The 23804-nt window shown below is 34.3% G+C and overlaps 5 protein-coding genes and 5 non-coding genes across 10 annotated transcripts; 4 read left to right on the top strand and 6 right to left on the bottom strand.

Annotated features, from left to right (window-relative positions):
• The first annotated feature begins 804 nt into the window (after positions 1-804).
• On the top strand, positions 805-3024 carry LOC139099598 (thioester-containing protein 1 allele R1-like). Its single transcript, XM_070652108.1, has 4 exons — positions 805-1361; positions 1414-2647; positions 2722-2875; positions 2936-3024. The coding sequence occupies exons 1-4, from the start codon at positions 805-807 to the stop codon at positions 3022-3024; spliced, it is 2034 nt and encodes a 677-aa protein (XP_070508209.1).
• A 177-nt stretch (positions 3025-3201) lies between these two features.
• Positions 3202-3320, bottom strand: LOC139099712 (5S ribosomal RNA). The gene has a single exon (XR_011545356.1). It is a non-coding gene; the product is annotated as a 5S ribosomal RNA (ribosomal RNA).
• Positions 3321-3475: 155 nt separating this feature from the next.
• TRNAG-GCC (transfer RNA glycine (anticodon GCC)) lies at positions 3476-3546 on the bottom strand. Its single transcript has one exon. It is a non-coding gene; the product is annotated as a tRNA-Gly (tRNA).
• A 219-nt stretch (positions 3547-3765) lies between these two features.
• LOC139099711 (5S ribosomal RNA) lies at positions 3766-3884 on the top strand. The gene has a single exon (XR_011545355.1). It is a non-coding gene; the product is annotated as a 5S ribosomal RNA (ribosomal RNA).
• A 42-nt stretch (positions 3885-3926) lies between these two features.
• Positions 3927-5659, bottom strand: LOC139099650 (probable cytochrome P450 6a14). The gene is made up of 2 exons (XM_070652175.1): positions 4264-5659; positions 3927-4207 (listed from the first exon to the last, which is right to left on the bottom strand). The coding sequence occupies exons 1-2, from the start codon at positions 5634-5636 to the stop codon at positions 4024-4026; spliced, it is 1557 nt and encodes a 518-aa protein (XP_070508276.1). The 5' UTR covers positions 5637-5659; the 3' UTR covers positions 3927-4023.
• Positions 5660-6195: 536 nt separating this feature from the next.
• LOC139099597 (CD109 antigen-like) lies at positions 6196-14393 on the bottom strand. Its single transcript, XM_070652107.1, has 11 exons — positions 13284-14393; positions 13063-13216; positions 11621-11760; positions 10203-11558; positions 9848-10133; positions 9387-9470; positions 9167-9329; positions 8475-9110; positions 7186-8419; positions 6431-6584; positions 6196-6290 (listed from the first exon to the last, which is right to left on the bottom strand). Exons 1-11 carry the CDS (start codon positions 14391-14393, stop codon positions 6250-6252), a joined length of 5358 nt encoding a protein of 1785 aa, XP_070508208.1. The 3' UTR covers positions 6196-6249.
• A 21-nt stretch (positions 14394-14414) lies between these two features.
• Positions 14415-17480, bottom strand: LOC139099596 (CD109 antigen-like). The gene is made up of 6 exons (XM_070652105.1): positions 17472-17480; positions 15948-17354; positions 15584-15869; positions 15284-15422; positions 14570-15199; positions 14415-14517 (listed from the first exon to the last, which is right to left on the bottom strand). The coding sequence occupies exons 1-6, from the start codon at positions 17478-17480 to the stop codon at positions 14415-14417; spliced, it is 2574 nt and encodes an 857-aa protein (XP_070508206.1).
• Positions 17481-18157: 677 nt separating this feature from the next.
• LOC139099710 (5S ribosomal RNA) lies at positions 18158-18276 on the top strand. Its single transcript, XR_011545354.1, has one exon. It is a non-coding gene; the product is annotated as a 5S ribosomal RNA (ribosomal RNA).
• Positions 18277-18418: 142 nt separating this feature from the next.
• On the bottom strand, positions 18419-23295 carry LOC139099595 (CD109 antigen-like). Its single transcript, XM_070652104.1, has 9 exons — positions 23228-23295; positions 22964-23156; positions 21490-22896; positions 21126-21411; positions 20828-20966; positions 20115-20744; positions 18829-20062; positions 18605-18758; positions 18419-18544 (listed from the first exon to the last, which is right to left on the bottom strand). The coding sequence occupies exons 1-9, from the start codon at positions 23293-23295 to the stop codon at positions 18456-18458; spliced, it is 4200 nt and encodes a 1399-aa protein (XP_070508205.1). The 3' UTR covers positions 18419-18455.
• A 386-nt stretch (positions 23296-23681) lies between these two features.
• Positions 23682-23800, top strand: LOC139099706 (5S ribosomal RNA). The gene has a single exon (XR_011545351.1). It is a non-coding gene; the product is annotated as a 5S ribosomal RNA (ribosomal RNA).
• Positions 23801-23804: the final 4 nt, after the last annotated feature.

The raw sequence follows: 23804 nt of genomic DNA, 5'->3' as shown, positions 1-23804 counted from the left end.
TCGTTGATGAATTTGATGTTGTCATTTGGAAGTTGCCTGAAGTACCTATTTATGATGAATAAGTTATGCTAGACTCTTTCAGTCAGTACAGTGTTTTTCCAGAATGATATTGTTATCCTCCAGATGCTCATTCATTTTATTCAGGAACACTACCTCCAATATTTTGTTTATGGAACTAAGGAAGTTTATTGGGCTAGAGTCATTTTTGGCCCTAAGAAAAATGGGGGTTGTTTTAAGTGCAGAAGACACATGAAGATACATCAGTTCTTTAGAGAGGCTGACATTGTAGAAGATAAAATATCATGTGACGATTCAAAATACTCATAACAGTAGCCTGTCGACAGAGACAGTAGTGCACTTGGAATCGAAAACTGGCTAGCGTTAACCTTTGGATCATAATTGATCTTGATAGCTAGCGAAGTAAGCAAGTAAAAAAGCATGTTAAGCAAAATTAATATCTTCCCACCATTTCTTGCTTGGTGTTTTTTAACATGACTAAATACTATTTATTTTTAACAAAGTACCAATTCCACGACCTCCTGTACCAGTACCAGTACCAAGCATTCCAAATAACATTCCAAGTATCGATATTGTAACAAGGAAGAATTTCCCGGAAACTTGGCTATTTGATTGTGTAGATAAGTATGTGCTCATCTTTAGATTTTATATCAAATTGATCATCTACTCACTTACTTGTTATGCTTTAAATCTTTTTTTTTTTTTCAATTTAGTGTCAACGGATTTAAAAACATAACAAGAAAGGTTCCAGACACAATAACTTCATGGGTAATCACAGGATTCTCGATGAACTTCCAAAATGGATTAGGATTGACTAAAGAACCAACAAAATTAACAGTCTTCATGCCTTTCTTTATCTACTTAAATCTTCCATATTCCATTAAGAGAGGCGAAATCATTTCAATTCAAGCTGTCATATTTAACTATATGAATACTGATGCTTCAGCCACAGTAACAATGTTCAATGAGAATCAGGAATTCGAATTTGTGGAAAAGACACAAAATCAAAAGATTTTAGCTAAGAAAATCACATCCAAAGCTAACAGTGGAACATCTGTGAAGTTCATTATCCGAGCATTAAAAGTTGGATACATCACTCTCAAAATGGAAGCTCTAACATCAAATGCCGGTGACAGAATTGAACAAAAACTGCTTGTTCTGCCTGAAGGAATCACAAGATATATCAATACAGCTATTCTTGTCGACTTGAGATCCCAGAACAAATTTACCAAAACAGTCGATATTGTCGTTCCAAAAGATATAGTTCCTGATTCATTGAAGATTGAGGCTTCACTTTCTGGTGACATTTTAGGACCAACTCTTGATAATCTCGACAAGTTGATGTAAGTAATTAAGGCAAAGTTATTTATTGATTCTAATTTTTAAATCTTACAGTAAAATGCCTTACGGATGTGGAGAACAAAACATGATGTTCTTCGTACCTGATATTATAGTCCTTGACTACCTAACAAGTGCAAATAAACTAACTTCAGATTTAGAAGCAAAAATCAAAAAATTTATGGAAGAAGGATATCAAAGAGAATTTATATTCAAACGTGACGACGGATCCTTTAGTGCCTTTGGAAAGAACGACCAATCGGGATCAACATGGCTTACAGCATTTGTTGCTAGATCCTTTAATCAGGCTTCAAAATACATAACTGTAGACCAAAATGTGATTTCTCAGTCACTTGCTTTCTTACAAAATGTTCAAGCTGATGACGGAAGTTTTCCGGAAAATGGAGTAGTTTTCCACAAAGCAATGCAAGGTGGATCATCTAGTGGAACTGGACTTACTTCTTATGTCTTATTGACTTTCTTAGAAAATGGCCAGCTTGCTGCAACTTATAAGAAAACAATTGACAAAGCTGTGGATAACATTGTCAAGCATGTCAGTGAAATAGATGATGTCTATACAATGTCTATCGTTGCTTATACTTTATACCTAGCTGGCAAAACATCCACGGCAGATATGCTATTGAGAATATTGGATCAGCAAGCAAATAATACAGATGGAACTAGGCATTGGGACAAAAAGTCAAACGACTTGTACCTTACATCTTTGAGCATTGAAACATCAGCATATGCTCTATTGGCGTACCTACAAGCTAACAAGGATACTGATGCATTGCTCATAGCTAAATGGCTGATCTCACAAAGAAATGCATTTGGAGGATTTGAATCAACACAAGATACAGTCGTTGGACTATTGGCACTTTCGAAAATTGCTGCCAGGATATCCTCAAAAACATTAAGCATCAAAATTGACTTGAAATACCAAAATAATGTCAAGTCATTGAATGTTGATCTGAAAAATGCTTTAGTTCTTCAAAAGATTGAACTTCCATCAACCATTCGAAGCATTGATATCACAGCAACTGGAACTGGATTTACTATTGTCCAAATTTCTTATCATTACAATATAAATGAACCCAAGAAGACAAATAATTTCATTTTGAATGCAAAGGTTTCAACTAATGCTGATTACTTCTTCACTTTAGAAACTTGTGTTGGACTTAAGAACATGAATCAATCAAACATGGCAGTCATGGAAATTTCAACTCCAAGTGGCTATGCCTTTGATTCAGACAGTTTGAATTCTATTGTTGGTTCTTCAAGTAATGTTAAGGTATGATTAATTGTTGGTTGGTTCTGTTTTGTGTCATATCTAAATAGAAGACATCCTTTATTTTCTATCCATAGAGAGTTGAGGCCAAGAATGGAAATACTTTAGCAAATGTCTATTTTGACTATCTTCAATCACAGATTCAATGCATGAATGTAAATGTCACGAAAATATTTGATGTTGCTGATCAGAAACCAGCTTCAATTGTTGTTTATGACTATTATGCCAATGGTAAGTTCCTTAAAATTCCAAATTTATTCTATATACTCAAATTGAGGATGATTTTTCTAGATTTGCGGTCTGAAGTTTTCTACACGCCAGCAAAAGTTATTCTGTGTGACATTTGTGGTCCTAAAGAATGTCCTGATGCCTGCAAATAATATTTAAATCTTCATTCATTTTTGCTGCTTAACCTCCAATAAAATGGATGTGTCAAAAATAAATAAAATCTCTTATTGAACTAAAAAATTATTGATGACTTCTGCTGTGTTTCATTTCCAATTTGTTTCATTTCATTTGCGTGTTCCATTTCAAATCGAAGCAAAAAAGTGGCAAAAAGTCAACAGCACGTAGCGTTCCCAAGCGGTCACCCATCTAAGTACTAACTACGCTCGACGTTGCTTAACTTCGGTGATCGGACGAGAACCGGTGTTTTCAACGTGATATGGTCGTTGACGGGGATCGTTGTGGCATGTTCTAGTTCTTATTCAGCTTCTGATTTTCAAAGTTTGAAAAATTTTAAATTCTAATTCTAAACATAAGTACATAACCCTAATATTTTTAAGTATAGATATTACGATACATGAAGTCTTCGAGCAAAAAATATACTCCTGCATTGTCCGGGAATCGAACCCGGGTCGTCCGCGTGGCAGGCGAACATTCTACCACTGAACCAACAATGCGTTGTGAGATATAGATTTATGCTTAGAATTTGGAAATGATCTCATAGTAAACCTAATCTATGAACTGTCTAACATTTTTCCAATTTTTGTTCCTTTTTGCCATAGATATTTTGAAGATCATCGCATATGATTAGTGCTATTCTACTATGAAATTAATTCATTTGTACAGCACATGAATGAGAGACGGTTTAAGAAGTGGAACTAGCCACAACAGTCTTCGTCAACGACCATATCACGTTGAAAACACCGGTTCTCGTCCGATCACCGAAGTTAAGCAACGTCGAGCGTAGTTAGTACTTAGATGGGTGACCGCTTGGGAACGCTACGTGCTGTTGACTTTTTGCTACTTTTTTTGAATCGAGTAGAAATGGAACACGTAATTAAAATGAAACGATTTGAAAGGAAAATCACAGAATTTTTTATTTTTGAATCTTACAGATTGAGTCAACAAGGAACTCAAAATAATGTCATTTGAATTTAAACACGGGATGAAATTTTGTACATAATTTCATGTTTAGGTGTCAACACGAACTGTCTTGCATCATATTCCAGTTCTGTGTGTAAAAGCTTCTTATCGTCAAGTTCAAATTTAAACTTTGATAGAACAGCAACAAGTCCAAGTTTTGTTTGTAGCTTTCCCATTCTAGCTCCAATACAGTTTCTATGGATGTAAAATTGCGTAAGAAATAATCAGCATATTATAAAAGTAATCATTACCTTGGTCCATCACCGAATGGCATATAAAATAGTCCTTTAACTTTTCCATGTCCATGCGTTGAATCCAAAAACCTTTCAGGTCTAAATTCCATTGGATTATCATAAATCTCTGGATCTCTCTGCAAACCCATGACCGGAATCATTATTGGTATTTTGCTCTCAATTTTCAAGTTGCTGCTTGAGAATTTGTGATCTTTTGTGGACTCACGAATCAATGCAGGAACAATTGGATACAATCTTAAAGCTTCATCGATACAGCATTCAAGATACTTCATTTCACTCAGCATTTCATAAGTTATGTCACTTATGTCTGTATCTTGAAGGATCTTATCAAGTTCTTGATGAACTTTCTTCTGCTTCTCTGGATTCCTGCTTAGTTCAAACAAGCAGAAATTCATAGTCGAACTGGAAGTCTCAAATCCAGCAGCAAAGAACAAAAATGCTTGTGCTGCAATTTCATTAAATGTCAACTTTTTCACATCTCCATTGCTGCTCTTTTCTTGTTCCTCATCATCTTTATCAGCCGATAAGTATCCTTGATTCTTTAGCTGGATCATGAGCTGCATAAAATCTTTTCTTTCATTTTCCTTGCTTGCTTCACGATGGTCAACAGTTTGTTTCACAATGTTCATGAAAAAGTCTTCAAGATCTTTAGGAATAAGCTTTATTCTAGCTTTAACGACCAAGTTTGGTGCGAAAAATAACAAAGTTTGGATAAGTGCTTGCTTGAATGATATATGAAATATTTTTAATCCCATTTTACGGAAAATATTATCAGGTTCATTGATACAGTCGTTATCAATACCAAATGCCACAGAAGATATCACATTTGTTGTGTATCTAGCCATTAAGTCTCGCATATTTAGAACATTTTTACCATCTTTGACATTTTTGATCATGTATGATTCTAGGATTTTGACACAGCTACGGATTGTTGGGAACATTTGTCTTAATTTACCTGATGTAAATGTTGGAGATAACTTGACTCTCAAGTCACGCCATTTTTGGCCATCAAGATTAAATAAATGTGCAGCTAGTGGATCAACTTCATGATTGAATACAATTCCACGATTATGGAAACTGTTAAAGTCACGAATCATCACATCTTGCACTAATTCTGGATCATTGATGATCAATGCTGGCCGGTAGGAGAAGTAAATTCCAGTGACTTTTTGGCTGTTTTTAAATTTTTTGTAATTATTTGTGATAAATTCACCAAAAGACTGCTTCAAAAGAATCGTCTCACTGATGGCTCCAAGGATGAATGTTGGATCTTTTTGAAAAACTCCATGCTGTGTCCAATAATTGTGATAATGCTTGTCAGCAAAATAAATTAAAGTCACTAAAAGTGCTAATAATATCCAAAATATCATCTTAACTGCACGACTGATTAATACTGAATGAAATAAATGGATGTGAATCATATTTATTTTTTTGTGCCTGGTCATCCACACACAAACTCAATTATTAAGAATGTGTGAAATTTCCGTGTAATCTTATCTATCTACAGCAGTGGTGGACAACCGGTTTGCCACGGTACAATAGTATGTGGCTATAAATGTTATGAAATGCCATGAACTGTATGTCTTGCACGGTTTGAGTCGAGTGTTACCAAAAAATATTAAGTTGCCCACCACTGACCAACAGTAAATTGAATTTTAGCTGTATTGAAGGTCAGTTCCGATTTTTGTCAGTCAATGTCAAAATCATTGATATTTCGATATCATAAATGTCACTGACCTGCCAATTATTTTCATATGATTTTTTGCATCATCATTCAAAGACAACAGAATTAGAATACATTCCGTTCAATACAGTCACAATGGACTTAAGTATAGAATTAAAACTCAACAACAGATTAGATTACTAAATTACATCATTTTATTGTCAAAAATTGATGAAAATTTTCAACATGTTTTGAAATTGTAATCTGCCATATCATCACGGCTAGTAACAAGTAACGCTGCGGTCATATATGTTACGCAATTAAGCTTGGGTTGGATTGTAGAATATTTCAGTGCGGTAGTCTAAAAATATAATTAAGGAATAAGTAGTCATTCATTTTGAAATTTAATGTGATCCAAACAGGCAATGATTATGCTTTCATGGCACAGAAAGACCAATATGGTACATAAAAGCAGTCTCATTGCCTGTTAGCGTGACTCACCATTTTCATAATAGTCATAAACTACGATCGATGAATTCTTTTGGTCGGTAACTTCGAAAACTTTGGCTGATGTTACTGAGATGCATTGTTGTTCAGCTTGGAGATAGTCAAAGTAGATGTTGGTCAAAGTATTTTGCTTGTCAAATTCGACTCTCTGAAATGTATTGAATTATCTGATTAGTAGTTTGGTCGCAGTTATTATTTAGATTTGATAAATTCATTAGCACTCAAGCTCAAAACTCTAACAATCTAGTGGTTTGGTTAGTATCACACTCCCTAAACAGACAAGAAGTATGGTCATGATTGTGCTCATAAACTTGAACATACTCAATTATAATGATTGAGCTTTCTCATAAGTGGGTCGAAGTGGCTCGGTGGCGAAATGCATTCGTCCTTCAATACCTAATTATTGTGATACCGACCAAGCGGTCATGGGTTCGAGACTTGGCAAGAGGATCTTTTCATCTGCCCTTTTTCGAATCATATACAGTTGAAACGAGGCTAATAGTCTGCCTTTGTAGTCCTAAAGGACCATAAGCTGTGACAACAGCATCATAAAAGGACTGGTTATGATCCCACTATTAGCTGTAGATCTACAGAGTGCAATGGTCTGGCAAACTGTTTTGAGTATATTCATGAGCACACTCGGACTATGACAACTAGGCATTGGAAGTAAAATTCTGTGCTTAGCTGGTATACCACCTAGATCCTAACCCTGTATCAATCCTTCACCAGTCTCAAAATAGCTTACTCACCTTAATGTTACTATGAGAATTCACAATATCGCCAACAATACTAGCTTCAAAAATATAACCACTTGGTGCGGATATTTCCATGACTGCCATATTTGATTGATCCATTCCATTAAGTCCAGCACAAATTTCAAGAGTAAGTGAATAAGGTTGATTAGCAACAATTCTAGCACTTAATTGGAAGTAGTTTGATGACTTGAGATTGTTAATATTGTAATGATAAGAAACTTGAGCGAGTGCAGTTCCAGTTCCATTAGCTACTACCTCAATATGTCTAAGACTTGGTGAAAGTTCTAATTGTTGAAGGACCAATGCATTAGAATTATCGATATTCAATGTCTTAACATCATTTTGATACTTAAAGTCGACTCTTATGTTCAAGGAATTGGATGAAATTTTGCTAGCAATTTTCGAAAGAGACAAGAGACCAAGAACTGTATCTTGAGTTGACTCAAATCCTCCAAATGAATTTCTCTGTGTAACCAGCCATTTTGCAATTAAAAGTCCATCAGTGTCTCGATTTCCTTTAAGATATGCCAATAGTGCATATGATGTAGTTTCAATGCTCAAGGATGTAATGTAATTGTCATTTGTAGATTTTTCCCAATGTCTATTTCCATTTGAATTAACGGCTTGTTGATCTAATCTTTGAACTAATGAATTAGCTTGAGCTGTTTTGCCTGCTAGATATAAAGTATATGAGACAATTGACATGATGTAGACATCATCAACATCATTGACATGAGACAGAATATTATTGACAGCTCTGGTTATTGTGTCATTATAGTTGGCAACAAGTTGTTCATTTTCTAAGAAAGTCAGTAAGACATAGGCAGTTAAACCGATTCCATTTGATGAACCACCTTGCATTGCTTTATGATAAATAACTCCATATTCAGCAAAGCTTCCGTCAGGTTCTTGAACATTCTGCAAGTAGCTCAGAGCTTGTGCAATGACATTCTGATCCACACTTATGTATTTTGAAGCTTGATTAAAGGATCTAGCAACAAATGCTGTAAGCCATGTTGATCCTGATGGATCACTATTTCCAAAGGCACTAAAGGATCCATCATAGTGCTTGTATGTAAGTTCTCTTTGATAACCTTGTTCCATATAGTCTTTGAGTTTGGCTTCAGTTTGTGGAATCAGTTTATTGACACTTGTAAGATAGTCAAGAACGATGATATCAGGTACGAAGAACAACATGTTCTGTTCACCACATCCGTAAGGCTGGTTACTGTAATAAAGTTAAGTCTTTTATGTCTTCTATGCCTAAATATTTCAATACTTACATCAAATTGTCCAAATTGTCAAGTGCTGGTCCCAAAAGATCTCCAATAAGTGAAGCTTCAATTTTCAAAGAATCAGGAACAAAGTCATTAGGAACAACAATATCAATATTTTTTGAGAATGTATGTTGAGTTCTTAAGTCAATAAGAATAGCTTCGTTGATGTATCTTGTGATACCTTCCGGTTCGACAAGCAATTGCTGTTCAACTCTATCACCAGCAACTGATGTTGAAGCTTCAATTTTCAGTGTAATATAACCGACTTTCAATGCTTTGATTACAAAATTAACAGAAGTTCCACTATTAGCTGTTGCATTGATTGTTTTAGTCAAATAGTCCTGCTGAGTTCTTGGTACGTTCTCAACAAATTCAAATTCCTGCTTCTCATTAGACATTGTAACTGTAGCTGGATAATCTTGATCCATGTAATTGAAAATGACTGCTTGAATTGAAATGATTTCACCTCGCTTAATGGAATATGGAAGGTTCAAGTAGATAAAGAATGGCATGAAGACACTAAGCTTTGAAGACTGTTTAGTTAATCCTAAACCATCTTTATAGTTCAATGAAAATGCAGTAATAATCCATGATGTAATGGTGTCTGGAACTTTCTTTGAAATAACTCCTGATCCTTTGGTGCTGAAATAGTAATAGAATGTATTAAGAAATTAACAAAAGAACAGGCAATGACATACTTATCAACACAATCAAACATCCAAGTCTCAGGAAATTCTTGTCTTGTACTAATTTGAGGGTTTGGATTAAATGTTTCTGATCCAGATGATTCTGATGATGGGAAAAAGCTCGACTCTTGTGAAGACATTTCAGGAATTGGAGGGAATTCTGAGAAGCTTTCGGCTAAATTTTTATGATAATTACTTAAAATTGGTTTTGGAACATGCTAATTGTACTTACAAGATTGCTCGGAAAACATAGTTCCTTCTTGATATTCATATGTATATGATGGATATGTATAACTAGGATAAATGTATGGTCGGACTGTAAAGAAAAATAATTTTGATGAAGGCAGTAGTTCTTGGCAGAAATGTTGCCGCCATGACAATGAGGATGCGGTATACTTAGATCCAAGTAGCAGTCAATAGGCCACATTCAAATTTAGTTGCTTTTGTCAAGTGACTGCTACTTGGATCTAAACATACTGTCAATATGTGCCAATCGGATTCAGATCATTGACTTGCACTCATTTGTCGATATCATGCTAAGCAAGTTCAGCAATTAAGCCAAAGTTACAGCATATTAATAGCAATTTATTTGTCACTTGTTTGTCACTTGGTAGTGAGTTGATAGTCATTTACCAGCTACTGTGTAGCAGACATGGTTCTAATTTACTGTCCGCGTTACTATTATGTACTTACCATATTCCTGATTGGCATTAGTAATGATGAAATTATCGGATGTTTGAAAATCTGTGTAATAATTATAAGCTGTTTGTTCACTCCAATCGTTGTTATACTGATTAAATGGTAAATAAGTAGAAACTTCATTGCTGACCATATTGATGTCAATATCGTTTCCTGACCTAAGCAACAGTACACTTTGATCAACACCAAGCAATCCTACATATGACAATGGCTTGGATGTGATGGAAATATTAACGGAACTACTAGGTCTGACTTCATTTTGGGACAGCTCAATGTTAACCTAGACAACAGATATTAAATTGCTAACAAGTTATTTTTTTAAAAAAATTGTAGGTATGTCAAGACTCACGAAGTTCCTTAATTCGTTATTAAAATTCAAAGTTTTATAGTCAGAAATTATTTCTCCGCCAGTCGTGACATAAAATGCAATCATTTTTGCTGTTGGTATCATTTCTGCTGTTGGAACTAAATTTAGTATGAAGGACTTAGAATTAGGAACATTCAACTGTCCTTTAGCTGCTACCTTATTACGTCCGAAAATGACATAATCTACACTGTTGAGATTCACATTAGACAGGATTTCAATTTTATTTGTAGTTGTGGCTGAAAGTGTTTTACTTGGAACCTTAATAGATAGATATTGATCACTTTCCGTTGGCTTAACATCTCCCCAGAAAGATGAATCAGCTCCCATGTAATTTACATAAAATGAAACTTGAGTTACATTTGGTGTCACACTAAGTGTCACGTTAGCAAGTCCATTATTCAAGTATGTCTGACGATTTTCATAAATGGTCTTGAGTGGCTGCCACCAATAATAATACCAATAGGATGTATCATACTCATTTAATGTATAAGTAATGCTGAATGATACTGGATTTGTTGTATCTGTGATTGGAACTTCATTAATGTCCTTAACGGATGCAGTTAAGACAAATGGCAAGTTTGGTCTTATTAGAGTATCCGATCCAGTCAAGGAGACGGTGTATGGATTTTTATAAACATAAACTGTTGATATTGCACTTCTTTGAACGCCTGTTAATGCTTCCGTAAATGTTAAGGTGATTTGGACAGTCCGTGTGTAATAAACTTGCAAGTTCAAGTCATTTTGTAAGTTAAATGAGACTGTCTTTGTTGTATTGTCTAAAGTTCTATCAATAGTCGTTGCCCACCAATCGTCAATAACACGAGCAGTTATAACAGCAGTACCTTCAACGTCCTTACCATATGTGTACTTTGCACTATATGTGACTACAATATCCTCATTATCCTTAATTTTGCCTTTAGTGATTAAAGAAACATCGAATTTTGGCAACACGTATTCAGCAATTTCAAAATTCTTCACAAATCCAGAGTCTTGGTCATCAATGATGACATGAATACCCCATACACCAAGGACAGGCTCTTCTGACAGTTGCAATTCTTGTGCATAAACACCTCTTACACAATTAACTTTGTCGAATTGCTTAATTCGATTGTAATTGGCATCAGTTATATAAACTTGAACACTTTCAGCAGCAACAGGCCTAGTTTCACCATTTAGAATTAAAACACGGAACTGAACTTTATCACCAGGCTTGTAGATTGATTTGTCAGTTTGGACATAAATTGACCGTTTTTTAGTATTCATATTAAGTCGCACAGTTTGGTTGAAATTTTGAGTGTTTACATTTATGAAGTAGTTCCCAATTGATTGATTCTTGAGCTGTAAGAATCATATGAGTATAAATTATCACTGCTTACAGCTTAAATCCAGTTTAAACTTACATCAAACTCTACACTTTGCACAGCACTATTTTTAAGCAAAACACTCTTGCGATCCACGTATCTAGTTCCATCATTTAACTTACCGAATAGCTTTACTTCGAGATTTTGAGCTGTTGGATATCCAAATGATGCAATTGCTACTGAATATTTATTTTGGAAAGACAACGTATTCGATCCAGTAACAATGAATTTTCTGTAGGAGAAATGACAAGTGTTCCTTACTATAAGCCACTAAAACTTTTAAAAATTATCCATTACCGATCACTACGTGCACCTTTTAAGGCAAGGCACAACAGAAAAACTAAACTTATCACTTTTTTCCACATTTCCTTGACTAAAATCAAAACTTGACTAGCCACTTGATTATTTTTGCACTATATTTATAGTAATTTGCCTGTAATGAATTTTTCATATTTCGTGATGTTATTGAATGACTTTTTAAAATTAAAAATTGGAAGTAGTTGAAAGTCCAAAACAATAAAACAAGGAACAAGGAAGCTTATTGTAGAAACAATTCCTTTTAAAATTCTTGTTTTTTGGATCAAATTTTATTAAGGACTTCATTAAGATGGTGCCTGGAGCTAGACATTTCGGTGGATACTTCATGCTTAGTATCAAACCCTAACAGACGGTAAGCATATCTACCTAAATAAGCGTGCTCATGATACTCAAAGACTTTAATTGAGCATGATCCTTGTCTGGTCTGTAAGAGCAATAATATCCTATAATCAAGAAACTCGAATTTTCCACTTCAAAGCAAAGTTTATAGTCAGCCTATCAATTGTTCCTTTAATTATTATTATTTTTATAGACTATCGTGCCTCCAATACATGACTCGATGATTAAAATTTTATTAACCTAAAAGGAATTTTTTATCATTATTTTTCCGTGAACCGTGATTGTGACTAAGTGTTACACCTTGATACGGAAATTCGTCTATACTTCGCGAATTGCTATGTTATGCAACATGCTTGACCCCCAATTTTTCTGCCTTGATAATAATTTTCTATCCAGGAAAAAAAATTAATAACCAACAATACCTAATTTGGAATACTTTAAAGTGCATAGGTAAGGCTTCTCTATGTCTAGACAGAGACTTAGACTTCCCACGTAGTCTTCACTGTCTCGTAGTCTCGGTCCCAGCATCGATCTCGAGAATTTGTTGAAACCGAGACTTCAAGAACCTCTTACTTAGGACAGAAACACATAAAAGACGTGATACGATATTTTATGCAACACATATGTTTTATTTGGACTGGGTTAGGTAGGAAACTTATATAACAATTTCAAATATTATTTGCAGGTATCAGGGCATTCCTTAGGACCACAAATGTCACACAGAATAACTTTTGCTGGCGTGTAGAAAACTTCAGACCGCAAATCTAGAAAAATCATCCTCAATTTGAGTATATTGAAGAAATTTGGAATTTTTAGGAACTTACCATTGGCATAATAGTCATAAACAACAATTGATGCTGGCTTCTGATCAGCAACATCAAATATTTTCGTGACATTTACATTCATGCATTGAATCTGTGATTGAAGATAGTCAAAATAGACATTTGCTAAAGTATTTCCATTCTTGGCCTCAACTCTCTATGGATAGAAATTAAAGAATGTCCTATATTTAGATATGACACAAAATACCAACAATAAATCATACCTTAACATTACTTGAAGAACCAACAATATAATTCAAACTGTCTGAATCAAAAGCATATCCACTTGGGGTTGAAATTTCCATGACTGCCATGTTCGATTGATTCATGTTCTTAAGTCCAACACAAGTTTCTAAAGTGAAGAAGTAATCAGCATTAGCTGAAACCTTTGCATTCAAAATGAAATTATTTGTCTTCTTGGGTTCATTTATATTGTAATGATAAGAAATTTGGACAATAGTAAATCCAGTTCCAGTTGCTGTGATATCAATGCTTCGAATGGTTGATGGAAGTTCAATCTTTTGAAGAACTAAAGCATTTTTCAGATCAACATTCAATGACTTAACATTATTTTGGTATTTCAAGTCAATTTTGATGCTTAATGTTTTTGAGGATATCCTGGACGCAATTTTCGAAAGTGCCAAAAGACCTACGACTGTATCTTGTGTCGATTCAAATCCTCCAAATGAATTTCTTTGTGAGACCAGCCATTTAGCTATGAGCAAAGCATCAGTATCCTTGTTTGCTTGTAAGTAAGCCAATAGAGCATATGCTGATGTTTCAATGCTTAACGATGTAAGATACAACTCATTTGACTTTTTGTCCCAATGCCTTGTTCCATCTGTATTATTTGCTTGCTGATCCAATTTTTTTAACAGCATATCTGCCGTGGATGTTTTGCCAGCAAGGTATAAAGTATAAGCAACAATAGACATCGTATAGACATCATCTATTTCACTGACATGCTTGACGATGTTATCTACAGCTTTGTCAATTGTTTTCTTATAAGTTGCAACAAGCTGTTGATTTTCTAAGAAAGTCAGTAAGACATAAGAAGTAAGTCCAGTTCCACTTGATGATCCACCTTGCATAGCTTTGTGGAAAACTACTCCATTTTCCGGAAAACTTCCATCATCAGCTTGAACATTTTGTAAGAAAGCAAGTGACTGAGAAATCACGTTTTGATCTACAGTTATGTATTTTGAAGCCTGATTAAAGGATCTAGCAACAAATGCTGTAAGCCATGTTGATCCCGATTTGTCGCTATTTCCAAAAGCACTAAAGGATCCGTCATCGCGTTTGTATGTAAGTTCCCGCTGATAGCCTGATTCCATAAAACTTTTGAGTTTTGTTTCTTAATCTGAAGTTAGTCTATTTGCACTTGTTAGGTAGTCAAGGACAATAATATCAGGTACAAAGAACAACATGTTTTGTTCTCCACATCCGTAAGGCATTTGACTGTAAGATTAAAAACTTAGAATCAATAAATAACTTTGTCTTAATAACTTACATCAACTTGTCGAGATTATCAAGAGTTGGTCCTAAAATGTCACCAATAAGTGAAGCCTCAATCCTTAATGAATCAGGAACAATGTCTTTAGGAACGACAATATCGACTTTTTTGTTAAATTTGTTCTGAGATCTCAAGTCGACCAGAATAGCTGTATTGATATATCTTGTGATTCCTTCAGGTAGAACAAGCAGTTTCTGTTCAATTCTATCCCCGGCATTTGATGTTAGAGCTTCCATTTTGAGAGTGATGTATCCAACTTTTAATGCTCGGATGATGAACTTTACAGATGTTCCACTGTTAGATTTGGTTGTGATTTTCTTTGCTAACATCTTCTGATTTTGTGTCTTTTCCACAAATTCGAATTCCTGATTTTCATTGAACATTGTTACTGTGGCTGAAGCATCAGCATTCATATAATTGAATATGACAGCTTGAATTGAAATGATTTCGCCTCTCTTAATGGAATATGGAAGGTTTAAGTAGATAAAGAAAGGCATAAAGACTGTCAATTTTGTTGGTTCTTTAGTCAATCCAAATCCATTTTGGAAGTTCATCGAGAATCCTGTGATGACCCATGAAGTTATTGTGTCTGGAACTTTTCTTGTTATATTCTTAAATCCTCTGACGCTGATTTGAAAGACAAAGGATAAATATTAAGTGAGCAGTTTGGATTGGAAATCTTAATGCTATGTTAAACTAGTGATAACTTACTTATCTACACAATCAAATAGCCAAGTTTCTGGGAAATGTTTTCTTGTAACAATCTCATTATTACTACTGGTACTTGACCCAATTTCCGGAATGTTTGCAGTTTGTACTGGTTCAGGAATTATTGTACTTGTTGTTGGAGCTGATTTGCAAACGTATTAAAATTAGTTTCTAATATTAATAATAGAATGATTACCTATTTCGTATGCGACATGACCTGAAAAAGTTCTATAAAATTCTTTAAAGAAAATTCAAAGCATTAAAAGATGGCATTTTGTTAATAATAATCAACTTTAAACTTACCATATTGTGGATTAGCATTTGTCAGAATAAATATATCTAAATTTGCAAAATCTGAGTAGTAATTATAAGTTACAGGCTCATTCCAGTCTTCGTTATACTGATCTAAATATGTATATGAACGTAGTTCATTATTAACCATTTCTTGGTCAATATCATTTCCAGATTTGAGTAGTAAGACACTCTGATCAACACCAAGTAATCCAACATATGATAATGGCTTAGACTTGACCGAAATGTTGAGTAGACTGCTTGGTCTTGCTTCCGATTTTGATAAATCAATATTTACCTAGATAAAGGAGGAGAACACAGTAAATTGAAAGTCATAAATGCAATGTCGATGTATGCCGACCAGATGGATACTCACAAAGTTAGGCAACAAACTTTCAAAGCTCAAAACTTTACTAGCCGAAACAATTTCTCCATCCGATGTTACATAAAATACAATCATTTTAGCCGTCGGAGTCATGCTGTACGTTGGTTGGAAGTTGAACTTTATGCTTTTTTTATTCGATCCTTTGACTTGACCTTTGGCAACTATCTTGTTCCTGGCAAAAATGAGGTAGTTGATCAGATTAATTTTGACATTTGAAATAATTTCCATTGAAGTAGATCTATCCATTGGAAGCGTTTCCGGAACTTTGATTTCGATATATTGTTTGTTTGTCGTTGGCATGACTGGAGCATAAGAATAACTATATGATTCTTTATAATTTGCTCTAACACTGATTGATGTGACATTAGATGAAACTATAATTGGAAGTTCTGTCATTCCATTTTTCAAGAATCTTATGTAAGTCACTATTTCCATCGGAGGTGGACGCCAAGTAATCCACCATTCTGTTGGAATAGTTGTTTCTCTTCCGTCTGACGATGCGCTTGTTGTTGTTTCAGGAGGATATTCATAAGTATAAGTGACTTCAAAAGTTACAGGTTCTTTATCATCAGTTATTGGAGCTTCATAAATATCTTTAACGAATGCTTTAACTGTAAATGGTAAATTAGCTTTGATGTTGTTGTCGGAATTGATTAGTTGGAGGTTGTACAGATATTTATAGACATTAACTATTGATGTTGCATTTCTTTGAATTCCTGTTAGTGCTTCCGTAAATGTTACCGTCAGACGAACAGGTTGCATCCAATAAATACTTTCTAAATTCAGATCATTTTGAATATTGATGGATGTGGTTTTAGTTGAATTGTCTAAGGACTTTTCTACTCTTCTTATAGGACGTCCCCACCAGAAAAACAGTCCTTCTGCAGACACAACTGCACTTCCTTCAACATCCTTTCCATAAGTATATTTAGCGCTGTATGAAACGATGATGTCATGGTCATAATATATCTTACTCTTGGTGACAACAGTAACTTCGAATTTCGGCAACACATATTTAGCAACTTCAAATACTTTTATAGTTTCTGGATCTTTACCATCCACTTTCACATGAATCATCCAATTGCCAAGCACTGGTTCATCAGACAATTGCAATGACTGCCTGTAAACTCCTCTTCTGAAAAATATATTTTCATACTGCTTAATTCGGTTATTACTGCCGTCTGTGATAAAAATATCAACACTTGTTGTTGGGAATGGCTTTGTGTCTGCATTTAAAACAAGAACTCGGAATTGCACCTTTTCACCAGGCTTGTAAATTGCTTTATCAGTTTGAATGTAGACAGAAAATTTCTTTGTATTCAAATGAAGTCTTGTGATCTGTTCGAATGTCTGATTTTTGACTTTTATGAAGTAGTTTCCCAAGACTTGGTCTTTCAACTGTTAAGATAAGATAAATTTCAGATTCAATAAGTAAGAATTGTTATTGACACATGCTCAGACTTACATCAAAATCCACTTTTTTAAGTCCATTATTCTTCAGAATCACATTCTTGCTATTTTCATAAATTATCTTGTCTCCAGACTTGCCATAAAGCTTTATTTGAAGAGTTTCAGACTTAGTGTATCCAGTTGAAGCTACTGCTACTGAATATTTGCCTTGAAACGGGATTGTATTGGAGCCAGTGACTATAAATGAGCTAAATTCAGGTTTAAAAGAGAATAAAATGTTAATGCCATCCAATTTAAGTGCTGATTCTGCTACATTCAAACTTACTTTTTACAATCACTAAGCTTTACAGCCAAGCAGCAAAAAACAATCAATCTTGAAATTTCTTTCCACATAACTTAACAATTCTCAAAATTAGACTGAATTTCAACAACTTTTAGTGCTGAATTTATACCTTTCTTTTTGGTGAAATTATGAAAATTTCCTGATAAGGCTTAATATATTACGTTTGTGTCAGGTGGACATTTAATAAATTTATACATATTTAATATGCACGAGCTTTAAACATCCGTAAATATTGTTGATTTAATTAATTGCATTTACAATATTCTGGATTTATGCTTTTGAAGCCACGACTATCAGTTCTGTATAATTGAATGTCAGACTTAATGTGTGATGATAAAACAACCTTAAATTGTCTATTTTATTGCAGATTTAATTTCGATAAATTAATTTTTGTACAGAACATGAATAAAGAACGATTTAACAAGTGGAACTAGCCACAACAGTTTTCGTCAACGACCATATCACGTTGAAAACACCGGTTCTCGTCCGATCACCGAAGTTAAGCAACGTCGAGCGTAGTTAGTACTTAGATGGGTGACCGCTTGGGAACGCTACGTGCTGTTGACTTTTTGTCACTTTTTTGCATCGGTTAAAAATGGAACACGTACATAAAATGAAACATATTGGAAATGAAACACAGCAGAAGTCATCAATAATTTTATAGTTCAATAAGAGATTTTATTTATTTTTTTGACACATCAGTTTTATTGGAGGTTAAGCAGCAAATATGAATGAAGATTTATATATTATTTGCAGGCATCAGGGCAATCTTTAGGACCACAAATGTCACACAGAATAACTTTTGCTGGCGTGTAGAAAACTTCAGAGCGTAAATCTAGAAAAATCATTCTCAATTTGAGTATCTTGAAGAAATTTTGAATTTTAAGGAACTTACCATTGGCATAATAGTCATAAACAACAATTGAAGCTGGTTTCTGATCAGCAACATCAAATATTTTCGTGACATTTACATTCATGCATTGAATTTGTGATTGAAGATAGTCAAAATAGACATTTGCTAAAGTATTTCCATTCTTGGCCTCAACTCTCTATGGGTAGAAAATAAAGGATGTCTTCTATTTAGATGTGACACAAAACAGAATCAAGAAATAACCGTACCTTAACATTACTTGAAGAACCAACAATAGAATTCAAACTGTCGGAATCAAAGGCATAGCCACTTGGAGTTGAAATTTCCATGACTGCCATGTTCGATTGATTCATGTTCTTAAGTCCAACACAAGTTTCTAAAGTGAAGAAGTAATCAGCATTAGCTGAAACCTTTGCATTCAAAATGAAATTATTTGTCTTCTTGGGTTCATTTATATTGTAATGATAAGAAATTTGGACAATAGTAAATCCAGTTCCAGTTGCTGTGATATCAATGCTTCGAATGGTTGATGGAAGTTCAATCTTTTGAAGAACTAAAGCATTTTTCAGATCAACATTCAATGACTTGACATTATTTTGATATTTCAAGTCAATTTTGATGCTTAATGTTTTTGAGGATATCCTGGATGCAATTTTTGATAGTGCCAATAGTCCAACGACTGTATCTTGTGTTGATTCAAATCCTCCAAATGAATTTCTTTGTGAGACCAACCATTTAGCTATAAGCAATGCATCCGTATCCTTATTTGCCTGTAGGTAAGCCAATAGAGCATATGCTGATGTTTCAATGCTTAATGATGTAAGATACAAGTCATTTGACTTTTTGTCCCAATGCCTAGTTCCATCTGTATTATTTGCTTGCTGATCCAATTTTCTCAATAGCATATCTGCCGTGGATATTTTGCCAGCAAGATATAAAGTATAAGCAACAATAGACATCGTATAGACATCATCTATTTCACTGACATGCTTGACAATATTGTCCACAGCTTTGTCAATTGTTTTCTTATAAGTTGCAGCAAGCTGGCCATTCTCTAAGAAAGTCAGTAAGACATATGAAGTAAGTCCAGTTCCACTCGATGATCCACCTTGCATTGCTTTGTGGAAAACTACTCCATTTTCCGGAAAACTTCCATCATCTGCTTGAACATTTTGTAAGAAAGCAAGTGACTGAGAAATAACATTTTGGTCTACAGTTATGTATTTTGAAGCCTGATTAAAGGATCTAGCAACAAATGCTGTAAGCCATGTTGATCCCGATTTGTCGCTATTTCCAAAAGCACTGAATGATCCGTCATCACGTTTGTATGTAAGTTCCCGCTGATAGCCTGATTCCATAAAGTTTTTGAGTTTCGTTTCTAAATCTGTAGTTAGTCTATTTGCACTTGTGAGATAGTCAAGGACAATAATATCAGGTACAAAGAACAGCATGTTTTGTTCTCCACATCCGTAAGGCATTTGACTGTAAAATTTAAAAATTAGAATCAATAAATAACTTTCTCTTAATTACTTACATCAATTTGTCAAGATTATCAAGAGTTGGTCCTAAAATGTCACCAATAAGTGAAGCCTCAATCCTCAATGAATCAGGAACAATATCTTTAGGAACGACAATATCGACTTTTTTGTTAAATTTATTCTGAGATCTCAAGTCGACAAGAATAGCTGTATTGATATATCTTGTGATTCCTTCAGGCAGAACAAGCAATTTTTGTTCAATTCTATCACCGGCATTTGATGTTATAGCTTCCATTTTGAGAGTGATGTATCCAACTTTTAATGCTCGGATGATGAACTTCACAGATGTTCCACTGTTAGATTTGGTTGTGATTTTCTTAGCTAACATCTTCTGATTTTGTGTTTTTTCCACAAATTCGAATTCCTGATTCTCATTGAACATTGATATTGTAGCTGAAGCATCAGCATTCATATAATTGAATATGACAGCTTGAATTGAAATGATTTCGCCTCTCTTAATGGAATATGGAAGGTTTAAGTAGATAAAGAAAGGCATAAAGACTGTCAATTTTGTTGGTTCTTTAGTCAATCCAAATCCATTTTGGAAGTTCATCGAGAATCCTGTGATGACCCATGAAGTTATTGTGTCTGGAACTTTCCTTGTTATATTCTTAAATCCTTTGACACTGATTTGAAAAAAGATTCAAGGATACAAATTAAGTGAGCAGTTTGCAACTCTTAATGCTATGTTAAACTAGTGATAACTTACTTATCTACACAATCAAATAGCCAAGTTTCTGGGAAATTTTTTCTTGCAACAATCTCATTATTACTACTGGTACTTGACTCAATTTCTGGAATGTTTGCAGTTTGTACTGGCTCAGGAATTATTGTACTTGTTGTTGGAGCTGATTTGCAAACGTATTAAAATTAGTTTCTAATATTAATAATAGAATAATTACCTATTTCGTATGCGACATGACCTGAAAAAGGTCTATAAAATTCTTTAAAGAAGATGCAAAGCATTAAGAATGACTCTTGTTAATAATAATCAACTTTAAACTTACCATATTGTGGATTAGCATTTGTCAGAATAAAGATATCTAAATTTGCAAAATCTGAGTAGTAATTATAAGTTACAGGCTCATTCCAGTCTTCGTTATACTGATCTAAATATGTATATGAACGTTGTTCATTATTAACCATTTCTTGGTCAATATCATTTCCAGATTTAAGCAGTAAGACACTCTGATCAACACCAAGTAATCCAACATATGATAATGGCTTAGACTTGACTGAAATGTTGATTAGGCTGCTTGGTCTTGCTTCCGATTTTGATAAATCAATATTTACCTAGATAAAGGAAAAGAACACAGTAAATTGAAAGTCATAAATGCAATGTCGATGTATGCCGACCAGATGGATACTCACAAAGTTAGGCAACAAACTTTCAAAGCTCAAAACTTTACTAGCCGAAACAATTTCTCCATCCGATGTTACATAAAATGCAATTATTTTAGCCGACGGAGTCATGCTATACGTTGGTTGGAAGTTGAACTTTATGCTTTTTTTATTCGATCCTTTGACTTGACCTTTAGCAACGATCTTGTTCCTGGCAAAAATGAGGTAGTTGATCAGATTAATTTTGACATTGGAAACAATTTCTATTGATGTAGATCTATCCATTGGAAGCGTTTCTGGAACTTTGATTTCGATATATTGTTTGTTTGTTGTTGGCATGACTGGAGCATAAGAATAACTATATGATTCTTTATAATTTGCTCTAACACTGATTGATGTGACATTAGATGAAACTATAATTGGAAGTTCTGCCATTCCATTTTTCAAGAATTTCTGGTAAGTCACTATTTCCATCGGAGGTGGACGCCAAGTAATCCACCATTCTGTTGGAATAGTTGTTTCTCTTCCGTCTGACGATGCGCTTGTTGTTGTTTCAGGAGGATATTCATAAGTATAAGTGACTTCAAAAGTAACAGGTTCTTTATCATCAGTTATTGGAGCTTCATAAATATCTTTAACGAATGCTTTAACTGTAAATGGTAAATTAGCTTTGATGTTGTTGTCGGAATTGATAAGTTGGAGGTTGTACAGATATTTATAGACATTAACTATTGATGTTGCATTTCTTTGAATTCCTGTTAGTGCTTCCGTAAATGTTACCGTCAGACGAACAGGTTGCATCCAATAAATACTTTCTAAATTCAGATCATTTTGAATATTGATGGATGTGGTTTTAGTTGAATTGTCTAAGGACTTTTCTACTCTTCTTATAGGACGTCCCCACCAGAAAAACAGTCCTTCTGCAGACACAACTGCACTTCCTTCAACATCCTTTCCATAAGTATATTTGGCATTGTATGAAACGATGATGTCATGGTCGAAATATACCTTACTCTTGGTGACTACAGTAACTTCGAATTTCGGCAACACATATTCAGCAACTTCAAACATTTTTGTAGTTTCGGAATCTTTACCATCCACTTTTACATGAATCACCCAATTGCCAAGCACTGGCTCATCAGATAATTGCAATGACTGCCTGTAAACTCCTCGTCTGAAAAATATATTTTCATACTGCTTAATTCGGTTGTTACTGCCGTCAGTGATAAAAATATCAACGCTTGTTGTTGGGAATGGCTTTGTGTCTGCATTTAAAACAAGAACTCGGAATTGCACCTTTTCACCAGGCTTGTAAATTGCCTTATCAGTTTGAATATAGACAGAAAATTTCTTTGTATTCAAATGAAGTCTTGTGGTCTGTTCGAATGTCTGATTTTTGACTTTTATGAAGTAGTTTCCTAAGACTTGGTCTTTCAACTGTTAAGATAAGATAAATATCAGATTCAATAAGTAAGAATTGTTATTGACACATGCTCAGACTTACATCAAAATCCACTTTTTCTAGTTCATTGTTCTTCAAAGTTACGCTTTTGGTATTTTCATAAATTATCTTGTCTCCAGACTTGCCATAAAGTTTTATTTGAAGAGCTTCTGGCTGAGTGTATCCATTTGAAGATACTGCTACTGAATATTTGCTTTGAAACGGGATTGTATTGGAGCCAGTGACTATAAATGTGCTAAATTAAGGTTTTGGAAAGAATAAAATGTTAATGCCATCCAATTTAAGCAGGAAGTGTCAATTTCTGACCTCGTGCAATCACTAAGCTTTGCAGCCAAACAGCAAAAAATTATCAATCTTGAAATTTCTTTCCACATAACTTAACAATTCTCAAAATTAGACTGAATTTCTATGGCTTTTGGTGCTGAATTTATACCTTTCCTTACGAAAATTCCCTGATAAGCTTAATATATTAAGTTGGTGTCAGGTGGACACTTAACAAATTTATGCATATTTAATATGCACAAGCTTTTAACATCCGTAAATATTGTTGATTTAATTAATTGAATTTACAATATTCTGGATTTATGCTTTTGAAGCCACGACTATCAGTTTTGTATAATTGAATGTCAGACTTAATATGTGATGATAAAACTACCTTAAATTGTCTATTTTATTGCAGATTTAATTTCGATAAATTAATTTTTGTTCAGCACATGAATGAGAAACGGTTTAAGAAGTGGAACTAGCCAGAACAGTTTTCGTCAACGACCATATCACGTTGAAAACACCGGTTCTCGTCCGATCACCGAAGTTAAGCAACGTCGAGCGTAGTTAGTACTTAGATGGGTGACCGCTTGGGAACGCTACGTGCTGTTGACTTTTT

This window comes from Chironomus tepperi, unplaced genomic scaffold (assembly GCF_022539635.2).
Source record: "Chironomus tepperi strain 1889 unplaced genomic scaffold, CSIRO-AGI_Ctep_v1 contig_479, whole genome shotgun sequence".
NCBI classification, from domain to species: domain Eukaryota; kingdom Metazoa; phylum Arthropoda; class Insecta; order Diptera; family Chironomidae; genus Chironomus; species Chironomus tepperi.
Note: the sequence above shows the minus strand (reverse complement) of the source record. Positions and strands in the feature narration are given on the sequence as shown.

Excerpts from the sequence above, each read along its gene's own strand:
- LOC139099597 (XM_070652107.1), bottom strand. The coding sequence starts at position 14,393 with ATGGAATCAGGCTATCAGCGGGAACTTACATACAAACGCGATGACGGA. Across the intron at positions 11,559-11,620 it reads TGCAAAGTGTAGAGTTTGAT|CTCAAGAATCAATCAATTGG; the intron begins GTAAGTTTAAAC and ends TGATTCTTACAG. Across the intron at positions 8,420-8,474 it reads GACAATTTGGACAATTTGAT|TAACCAGCCTTACGGATGTG; the intron begins GTAAGTATTGAA and ends ACTTTATTACAG.
- LOC139099595 (XM_070652104.1), bottom strand. The coding sequence starts at position 23,295 with ATGTGGAAAGAAATTTCAAGATTGATAATTTTTTGCTGTTTGGCTGCA. Across the intron at positions 20,063-20,114 it reads GATAATCTTGACAAATTGAT|TCAAATGCCTTACGGATGTG; the intron begins GTAAGTAATTAA and ends TAAATTTTACAG. Across the intron at positions 18,759-18,828 it reads GTTCTTCAAGTAATGTTAAG|AGAGTTGAGGCCAAGAATGG; the intron begins GTACGGTTATTT and ends TTCTACCCATAG.
- LOC139099598 (XM_070652108.1), top strand. The coding sequence starts at position 805 with ATGAACTTCCAAAATGGATTAGGATTGACTAAAGAACCAACAAAATTA. Across the intron at positions 1,362-1,413 it reads GATAATCTCGACAAGTTGAT|TAAAATGCCTTACGGATGTG; the intron begins GTAAGTAATTAA and ends TAAATCTTACAG. Across the intron at positions 2,876-2,935 it reads TTATGACTATTATGCCAATG|ATTTGCGGTCTGAAGTTTTC; the intron begins GTAAGTTCCTTA and ends TGATTTTTCTAG.
- LOC139099596 (XM_070652105.1), bottom strand. Across the intron at positions 15,423-15,583 it reads AAATGCTAATCCACAATATG|CTCCAACAACAAGTACAATA; the intron begins GTAAGTTTAAAG and ends TTTGCAAATCAG. Across the intron at positions 14,518-14,569 it reads GATAATCTCGACAAGTTGAT|TCAAATGCCTTACGGATGTG; the intron begins GTAAGTTATTAA and ends TTAATCTTACAG.
- LOC139099650 (XM_070652175.1), bottom strand. The coding sequence starts at position 5,636 with ATGATATTTTGGATATTATTAGCACTTTTAGTGACTTTAATTTATTTT. Across the intron at positions 4,208-4,263 it reads CCATTCGGTGATGGACCAAG|AAACTGTATTGGAGCTAGAA; the intron begins GTAATGATTACT and ends TTACATCCATAG.